The sequence below is a fragment of the Megalobrama amblycephala genome, linkage group LG18, assembly GCF_018812025.1.
Source record: "Megalobrama amblycephala isolate DHTTF-2021 linkage group LG18, ASM1881202v1, whole genome shotgun sequence".
Lineage (NCBI taxonomy): Eukaryota > Metazoa > Chordata > Actinopteri > Cypriniformes > Xenocyprididae > Megalobrama > Megalobrama amblycephala.
The window spans coordinates 37,317,001-37,326,751 of NC_063061.1; the positions used below are offsets into that span (position 1 = coordinate 37,317,001).

Genomic DNA, 9,751 nt, shown 5'->3' on the forward strand with positions numbered 1-9,751 from the left:
ACCTTTATGTGTGTTATGTTATGTGAAATTAAACATGTTCTGAAAAGGAAAGGCATTTTTTTTTACTTGGACACTTTATCCCTAAGAGCCATGCACACTTTTTCATTCTTCCTTGTTTTCTGGTGATCTCACCTTAATTTTCTTTAGGCCTCATTTAACATTTTCTTCACCATTAAATGACGTGGAGAGCAAGTTATTCTGAGCAAACATGTTTAGTTAATTGGTGTTCTGATGTGATAAACTGAAAAGTATACTGGATGCTTTATGAAATAAAATATCATCTTGTTTCTTGTGTGCTTTTAAAGACTGCAAGAGTACTGCACAAAATGTGAAAATTTATGAAAAATGTGATCAAATATGATCATTAAAAACAAAGATATGTTTGGTTTTTAATACAATATTTGCATTCAATGTCAGGATTTTCCTCTTCACAGTTACAGATCACAAAGATGTTTATTTTAACATACACTGATGAGTCAAAACCATAGACTGTAAAAAATATGGACGTAGTGTCCGTGACGTCACCCATAGAGTTCTGAACAGCAGTTTTGACGCAAAAATGAGGCCGCGGCCATCTTAGCATTGTTGCCAACTTAGCGACTTTGTCGCTAGATTTAGCGACTTTTCAGACCCCTTTAGCGACAATTTTTCAAAAAAGCGCCTAGCGACAAATCTAGCGACTTTTTGGACAAACCTAAGTAACTTTTCAAATGTCACCAGCACTGTCCTGTGAGCGCGAGGTCTTGCTTTCCCGCTGCCGTCATTGAGTGGCTGAGAGGAGCAGCAGCACCGTTGAGTGCACGGCATCTGACAGATGTGAATGAGCGAGTACATACGAGCACACAGTGTTGCCACGGACCAAACACTATTTCTGATTCTCCTTTGTTTTATATTTAAAGAATTTAGTTTGATGGTTTTAATTTCCATTTTTCTCGTGTGCTTATTATCACTTATTTTACTCACTATCACAGAGCTTTAGTTCATCCAGTTTCCGAACTCTCTGAATTCATGTAATTTACAAATGTATAAAAATGTCATTCATTATATCATACGCGTTTTGTTGCCGGACAAAAAAATAAAAAATTATATAGGCATATATATATATATATATATATATATATATATATATATATATATATATGAGAACAGCTTTATTTGACATTCGGCTATATTATATTATATTGTATTAAAATACAGTAGGCTATGTGAGCACGGATTAGGAGAGAAAACACATTAGGCAGGCAGAATGCAACCGGCGTGATGACGTCACGAATATGCTAATTTACCCATGACGTCATCTAGCGACATTTAGCGACTTTTTGGGCAGGCTTTAGCTACTTTCCTTTGAAAATAGTTGGCAACAGTGCATCTTAGCTGCACGTGACCGCACGTCACTCACGGATAACTGAAAATGGGCAAAGAGGCGGGATGTAGTTGGAGCCCATGCGACTTGTTGCTGAAACCACGCCCGCCTAGCATATCTATCTTAGATACTATCTAAAATATTAATAAAGATAACAATATCATTAGAAAGTACTAAAGGTTTATTGTCAATCTACGGTGATTTTTAAGATAACGTTATAGATGCTCCAACACCAGTAGGCTAATTAATTTGTGTGGGGTGTGCAAACAACACAAAAAAATCAACTGGGACTTCATAACTTTAATGAAATAGAGATCGCGAGATGAATCCAATCCGTTGCACTTGGGTAAAATGTCCATTTCAAAACATAAAACATCGTTTATAATGTAAAACTCTATACGTACATTACCAGATATCTGTATAACTCTCAAATGTTCTCTCAAACTAATGAGCACGTGTCCAAAGTATAATTTTTCAAAACAGTGCAGCAGTTTTAGTTATAATATCCAAGCAGTGCTGTCGGAGTTGTATATCCTCCTGGTATTGTCATTGTAGTAAATCTAAGGAACAAAACTTTTAGCCAATGCCACGACGATCCAACAACGTGTGTTCCGCATGCCAGCACATGTACACAGACTGACATCTGTCTCGAGTATGCAGCAAGCCATATTGTATAAAATAATCCAGAAAAAAGGCACAAATACGGCTGAGATGCCAAATTCAGTGGCTGGAATTAGCTGAGGTAACATGACGGCTCACAGACAGCAGTGCCAATCCACCTGTCACTCAAGTGACCACGCCCTTAATTATGCAGAACTTTAAGGCTTAATATAATTTAAACGGATGAGTTATAAAAAAATTCACCCCCTCAGAGTTGTCATGAAGGGCAATATTAGCAGTATAGACCAAAACACAATGTGAACCAGAGTGTAAACATGTTTTTTTCTGCTGTAAACTTGGCTGTTTTAACATGATGGTCAATAAGATTCTGCTCCCTTTTGCAGCCTGTCCCTAGCGGCCAGTCGATGAATTGCAGTTTAAGTTACTTCCGTATTGGCTTCACGAGAAACTGGGGGAGGTTGCCGCTTGGTCAAAACCAATCACATGTGAAGTGAATATTGTTAATCATCTACTAACAAGGCCTCATATTAAAGGGATAGTTCACACAAAAATGAAAATGATCCCAAGCTTTACTCAGCCTTCTTTCAGACGAACACATTCGGAGATGCATTTTGAACAACAACAACAAAAATGCTCCCTCTACAGGTGAAGACGGGAAGCTGATAAATATGTAAGAGCAACTGAAGGCCAGAAGAGGGCGCTGCGAGTGCAGGTGAATACAGTCTTTGACAGTCTTTGCATCATGGACTTTTTCTCCTTGTGTTCAACACCCATATTTTTGTTTGTTTAAACTAAAACAAACTAATTTAATTTGATCAACAGGGCTTCACTCCTGCTTTGTAATTCCCCATCTTTTGTGAAATCCACAAGATTTTTTTAATCAAAACAAGCCAATTATTGCTTGAGGTGTCACAACTTCATTAACACACAGACCACAGCTGTTACAACAGGAGCAATTTCATTTACATATACCCCTAGTTTCACAGACAAGGCTTAAGCTAGTTCTAGACTAAAATGTATGTTTGAGCTGTTTTAACTGAACGCAACTTGTCTTAAAATATGTCAGTGCCACTGTTTTGTCTTAAGATGCACACCACCAGTAATGTTTATGAACTAAGACCTAATCCTGGTTTAGGCTAAGCCCTGTCTGTGAACAGAGTGGTAAACTTGTAACAGGATAAAAAGTTTGAAATTTAGATGTTCTGGGTTCATTCTGACTCTGATGAACCCAAGTTTATAAGTTTATATGTTGATGTTTTATTGAAAATAATTAAGTTTGAAGTCACTGTTATGGAGGTGAGTGTTTGCTTTAGATGGGCTCTTAATTCTTGACATTAAAATTAGATTTTCTCTGGTGTGTTTCAAAACATGCTTGTTACAACAGCTTGTAAGTGAAGCTCTGATCAGATGAATTTGGTTATTTAATGATGTTGGTTAACTGATCCTCTCCCAAGTCTAAGCTCTGAGTGTGTTAACTGTTAAATTCATTATACAGACAGTATACTGAATAGTTTTGAGCAGTGCCTTTTAAAAGGCCAATTCACACCGCCCCGACGACGGCCAACAAACGCCAACAAACTCGTCTGTTGGAGTTTGTTGGTTTGGTGTGATACCCCTGTTGGCGTTTGTTGGCCGTTGTTGGCGTTGGTCGGAGTTGGTTTTCACCCGACTGAACATGTTTAATCGGCGTTTGTCGGGTCGTGGAATGTCTGCGCGGTGTGAACAGTTTTCCAACAGACGGCAGCCAACTCTGACGTAATCTGACCTGTTAACGAACCGTTGCCATGACGATGAGGGAAGTCCCCTTCAAAGACAGCTATTTGATCGCGCCCGCGCCTCACGCACACACAACAAAGCACTGGAAACGTGACATCGCAGCTTGTTCGTTATAAAAAATAAAATACAGTTAATATATATATATATATATATATATATATATATATATACAAAAGGTACAATAGTCCATAGTGCAATCCGTGCCATTCAGCAAGAGCAGCTGCTCCACTTCACCGAAAGAGAGAGGTAACGTTATAACCACCATGAGAGCAACGCAGGTTTACCTTCAGTTTCGTTTTTTAATAATTCGTTTTGACTTGTTTAGCTACATGGTTGTATATGCTTATGGGTCTCGTTAATAAAAAGGGTCGCGCTAAAAAAAAGTTTAAAAACCGTATACCAACCGCAGCGCAATAGGTTACGATCAGATCGATGGCTACAGCGCTTCGGATTTCAGGTTATTTTTGTTTTGCCTCAATACTTTAATACAATATAAATATATATGATGCTATATTATTAATATAGTAAACTAACCTGACATATTGTTAACATGGTTACTTGTGTAGTTGTGGAATTTTCCCAGTCAGACGTCACTCGTTGGTCGGTGTTTGTTGGGGCGGTGTGAACATGACAGTTTTTTCTCATAGAATTCTAAATCCAACGGCCAACTTGTTCGTTGGCGTTTGTTGGTGTTTGTTGGCCGTCGTCGGGGCGGTGTGAATTGGCCTTTAGACTCATGAATCAGTGTATGATCCTCAACAATGTCTGCCTAAAAATGCCTAGCAACAGGCAACTTTTGTCTTGAGGAATTTTTCTAGTTTCCATTTAAAATTCTTAATTTGCATTATTATAATCTATTAATTAAAGCTGGTCATTCTTCTAGAATACCTAATGTTATCAGTTTCATAAATAAAGCCACAATGAGTAAAAGGATTTATGGATGCAGAAGAGGTAGAAGCCCTAAATGCCATGAGTGATGGAGAGTCTGATGGTGGTGAGACAGCGATCCAGCCTCTGAGAAAAATTAGACTGACTGAGTCTGTTCTTCAGGACAGGATTGCTATAGTACAGAGGGTGAGCATCAATAAACTTTGGATGTAAATAATTAAGGTGAAGCTGTGCGCTTGAATTTGTCATCGCATCATACATCCTATGCAGTGTGGTGAATTATTATTGTTCATTGTTGTCTATAGGCTATTTTAGTCATTTAAATAACATGGGTTATCTATGATTATTTATAATATTACACCACTCAAATATGTGTTTACTTCCTTCTAATTCTCGTTGTCAGTGCAGACTTATATTGTCCGTTATGAAAAGTGATTTTTTTTATGCATAAAAAAAAAACCTTGAACATAAAACAACAGGACAAAAATATAGTTGATGACTAGACATAATCATTTCATGACTCCAGACACTTCTTTGTGAAGACAGTGACATAATACAGTGAAATAATATGTTCTTTAGCCATATAAAAACAGGTGTAATGTGCGCGGATCAAATGACCCGCATGGCGGTTTTAGGTATACAGCGACCCCTGGCGGGTCTAGTGTTAAAAGCACCCCTTTCTGAACAGACATGAAAGAAACGGAAACGATAATTCTGTTTCTGACACACGATGGTTCTGCGAGTCTCTGTCGTTCTTCTTTTCATTTTTCTTACTGGAGGTACAAAAAACAGCAAGTATTGAATGTATTATTTGGTACACAGAGATCTGAATGTCTCTCTCTGTCTTTAAGGATATTCTCTCAAGTGTTACTCTTGTTCATCTGCTTTGACGGGTTCCTGTAAAGCAACAGTGGAAACATGTAAAGATGGATTTTCTGAATGTGAAAGCAGTTTATTTGAACAATCAGCTGGTAAGTCCAGTGTCAAATCTGCTGTAATAATTTACTGAAAGTGAAAGTACTGCTGGAGAAAAAGTTTACTTGTGGATCTTTTCACATCACTAAATCTTGGGATTGTTTTATTATCTTATTATATGGTTTTTGTCTTTTTTTTGCAGGTTCCACTAAGGTGTTCTTCACAACAAAAGGGTGTGCAAATCAATGTGAACCAGGGACCAAACAGTTAGCAATTGGAGGGACAGTTTCAACCCGCTGCTGTGACACTGACCTTTGCAATGCAGCAGGTATTATTCTTGATTTGACTGTGTGCTAGCAGTTGGATTTTATTTAAAACCAGGAAATGATTTATACAAGTCATTCAATAATTCAAACAAACAATAATAATACACAAGTGATGGTTCATAAGATGCACAATATCAAGAGTAGTCAAAAATAGTGTAAAGCTTGAACAGCATGAAAAGTGTATGAATTAGTCAAGTGCTTTCTGAGAGTTTTTACTGTTTTTAAAAAAATGTGAGGAAATTGATCAACAATAAACATGCCATTTTAATAACTATTATTATTAGTAGTAGTATTAATCAATAATCATCTTGATTAGATGGAGTGTTTAAGGGAAGCTTCCTCCTGCTCTTCTCTCCTCTGCTCTTCTACTTCCTGTTTCAGTGAATCCAGATTCAAGACTTCAGATTCTACAGTGAAGATCAGCACAAAAACTGAATATGAGACACAACTGACTTAATTTACTGAATAATGTTTGTTTGTTGCTCTTCTGTTCTTTGGTTTAAGGAACTGAAAGTATGTATTTTATTAAATGAATATTAAACAAAATACTGCATCAGCACTAACAGATTATGCATAAAATAAAAATTATTATAGAATGTAATAAAGAATTAAAGAAACTTTAAAATGTAATGTTTTAAAAAGAGTGAGATAAACTGCTGTAATAAAATATTTACTTACCTGTAAACATCTTTCTCAGTTATTTCTGTGAGGGACTGGAAATCTGCGGCCGTATTCACAAAACATTTTATCTTTCCACTAGGAGTTCTTAGCTAAGAGTTTTCTCTTAAAACTTACCCACAAAGCTGCTGAGACAAACTTTTACTAAGGCGTAGAACAAAGTCTTAAAGGGATAGTTCACCCAAAAATGACCATCATTTACTCAAGTTGTCCAAACCTGTATAAATTTCTTTGTTCTGCTGGACACAAAGGAAGATACTTTGTAACCAGTTTGTAACCAGGACACTTTGGGGCACCACTGACTTCCATAGTAGGAAAAATAATACTGTGGAAATCAATGGTGTCGCAGAACTGTTCAGTTTCCCACATTCTTCAAAATATCTTCAACAGAACAAAGAAATGTTTACAGGTTTGGAACAACCTGAGGGTGAGTAAATGATGACAGAATTTTAATTTTTGGGTGAACTATCCCTTTAAACTAAGAGTAAGGTTGGGGTTGACCTCGTTGCTATGGATGATGCCAACACACAAACTAACTATGCACACAGTGATTGGCTGATGGGGAAGGAGTCTCTGTCAGCGATTTAATCATAGAAATATTGTTGAATGAGGTATCATGTTTCCATATATGCTCAGCTATTCGTCAGCCTCAACATGTCTGCGTCTCAAGAGAATGTAGAATTCAAGCGACAAATTATGTTTTATAAAGTTAAGGAGGAGCGCGTTCAAACAGTCTATCTAATCAGCTCGAGTGGAGGTATATACACACAGACGAGAGCCGACTCACCTATAGTTATCTTGACAGTTTTCTGCATCCCTCCATCGGCTGGAGAGATAATGGAACTTTGGGTTTGGGATAAATTCCAAGCTCGGAGCGCTCGATCCCACTGGACAGCACGCCAAATATGCTTATTATATTTTTTTATTCAATCATTTGAACTGGTGAAAACAACTGCCACAGTTAATCTGACATTATTTATTTATAAATAGTTATTCATGGCTTTTTATCGTAGATACAAATCTATAAATCAAAATATGTATTGCATTTATGAAGAAAAGGCTCAACACTCAAAGTTCATTCAACTATTGCCTCGCTTGTGTTTACAAGTTTCTTTGGGCAACATTTTAGCATTGTTTGAGAAGATACAGGTCTTAGTGGAGTCCTCTTGACTACTCCTAACGTTTCACAGATTTAGGAGCTAGTTTTAGCGCTAAAATGCTTTGGTGCGATACTCTTAAAGCAAAAATTTAAGAGTCCAAAAAATTAGGACTGACACACCCATTATTTTTAAGAGTTTCTCCTAAATCAACAAGTTAAGAGCTACTTTTAGCCTTAAGATGTTTTGTGAATACGGCCTTAAGTTGAAATGCTAAATGACTATAATCCACAACTGCACACATTTACACTGAATACATTTAGATTTTACTAGAGAGACTGCAGAGTTGTCCATGTGATCTGACATGTTGCAGATTTACATGTGCAGATGATAAATCTCTGAAATGATCACATATTTTGGCACAAAAGGCTTGTTTGTGAGCTTAAGGTTTGTTGAACACACACAAAACACAGGAGATCTTGTGTATTACTGAGGTTATAGAAACATAGAAATATAAAAATAATTAGAAAATGAATTTAAATGGTCATTTTCAATAGGTGTGAACTGAAATGACCCAAAACTAATATCTACATGTCATTAGTTTAACAGTCCAATATTTACTATATTTTTGTATTATTAGTTGTCTGTGATGGACTGGCTTTCTGTCCAGGTTTTGTGATAAGACAAGCGGTTTGAAGAATGGGTGGAGGGATGTAGTTTGTTATGTTAGTAAATTATTTCTACATTTATGTTTGTTCCCCATCTAGAGGTGAAGAGGGCGACAAAAGGTAATATATCTGCATGTTTAACTGAAGCCCACAAGAGGGAGCTGCTGGTGCAGGTGCACACAGTGTTTGACCAGAGCCCTGTCTACACTGTAAAAAATTACCGTGATTTTAACAGTAAAAGACTGTAAAAATGCTGCGGTGAAAAACTGTCAATTGGTTTACAGAAAGTTTCTGTACTATATACGGTGAATAACTGTAATAGATCTAACGGTACATTTAATGTAATTTTACGGTAAAATACCGTTAAATTCACAGTTTTTGAAAGTGAAAAATAACAATTCATTGTAAAATTTACAGTGAAAAACCATAAATTGACATTCCCACAATTCCCTGCATGACACTTCACATTTGATATATTTTTGTTGAAATAACTGTTTCTTCTTAGTTTTTCTCATTTTTTTCTAATCAGTTATGTACATTAGGGTTTTATGTTACATCTAATGTTGTTAAATTAATGTTTATTGCATTTTTAAAGTTTCATGCATGTTACCATGATGGTGTTTAGTGTGTGTGTGTGAATGACACTGTGTGCACCTTCTATATATTAGTATTGTCCTCCTCAGCTTGTGGAAAAGCTGCTTGTGATGAACTTTGATTCATCATGTGACTCTTATCACCACTGTGTTTGGTGACTGTCAGTGTATTATAAAGATACAAAACAGATATTAGTACTTCATTAGGTTGGTAAATTAACATTATATCAGTTAATGAAATATGTTATTTTACCGTAAATTTTACTGGGATTTTTTTTTTACAGTGTACTGAAATCCAATGTTAAATATACATATTTAAAATGTAAAATTCACATGTAACTCCGTAAGTATGTTTACGGTTTGATGTCATTTTTACAGTATTGTTCTGGTAACCACAGCTGCCGGTATTTTTCCGTAGAAACAACGGGATTTTTTTTACAGTGTAGGGGAAAGGGTGCAGGACAAAAGACTGTGAAAAAAGCAGTGAATTTGAACTATGATTAAAAAAAAAAGTAAATCAAATAAATGGGCTCTCAGAAAGGAGTTGGCTCCCATCGTTCACTTAGGGTGTTTTCACACCTATGGATCGCTTGTTTTGTTCCGAAACAGGGACTAAATTTGTTACAATGTTGCATTTTCTTCTTGGTTCGGTTCGCTTTCACATGGCAACATTTCAAAGCGTACCAAAATGCATTCAGGCAAATCACATGCGAGTACAACTGTCCTCTTATCGGTCAGAGTTTTCGCTGCGTCATCCATCAAAATAATGATTGACAAACTAGCTCCATGAGCTTATTGTGGCTTTATTTGTAACTGTCGAGACACA

General features: G+C 36.5%; 1 protein-coding gene across 2 annotated transcripts; it reads left to right on the plus strand.

Moving 5' to 3' along the window:
- Window positions 1-5,097: 5,097 nt before the first annotated feature.
- On the plus strand, window positions 5,098-6,571 carry LOC125253631 (ly6/PLAUR domain-containing protein 2-like). 2 transcript variants are annotated; one of them, XM_048167670.1, is made up of 4 exons: window positions 5,098-5,427; window positions 5,500-5,619; window positions 5,766-5,891; window positions 6,271-6,571. In XM_048167670.1, exons 1-4 carry the CDS (start codon window positions 5,379-5,381, stop codon window positions 6,303-6,305), a joined length of 330 nt encoding a protein of 109 aa, XP_048023627.1. In that variant the 5' UTR covers window positions 5,098-5,378; the 3' UTR covers window positions 6,306-6,571. The 2 variants fall into 2 exon arrangements, with proteins under 2 accessions (XP_048023627.1, XP_048023626.1); XM_048167669.1 differs by having other exon boundaries at window positions 5,102-5,427; window positions 6,206-6,571.
- Window positions 6,572-9,751: the final 3,180 nt, after the last annotated feature.

Bases quoted from the DNA above. Each gene is read 5' to 3' on its own strand.
- LOC125253631 (XM_048167669.1), top strand. From the start codon at position 5,379: ATGGTTCTGCGAGTCTCTGTCGTTCTTCTTTTCATTTTTCTTACTGGA. The intron at 5,428-5,499 runs GTACAAAAAACA...TCTGTCTTTAAG, and splicing joins TTTCATTTTTCTTACTGGAG to GATATTCTCTCAAGTGTTAC. The intron at 5,620-5,765 runs GTAAGTCCAGTG...TTTTTTTTGCAG, and splicing joins TTTATTTGAACAATCAGCTG to GTTCCACTAAGGTGTTCTTC.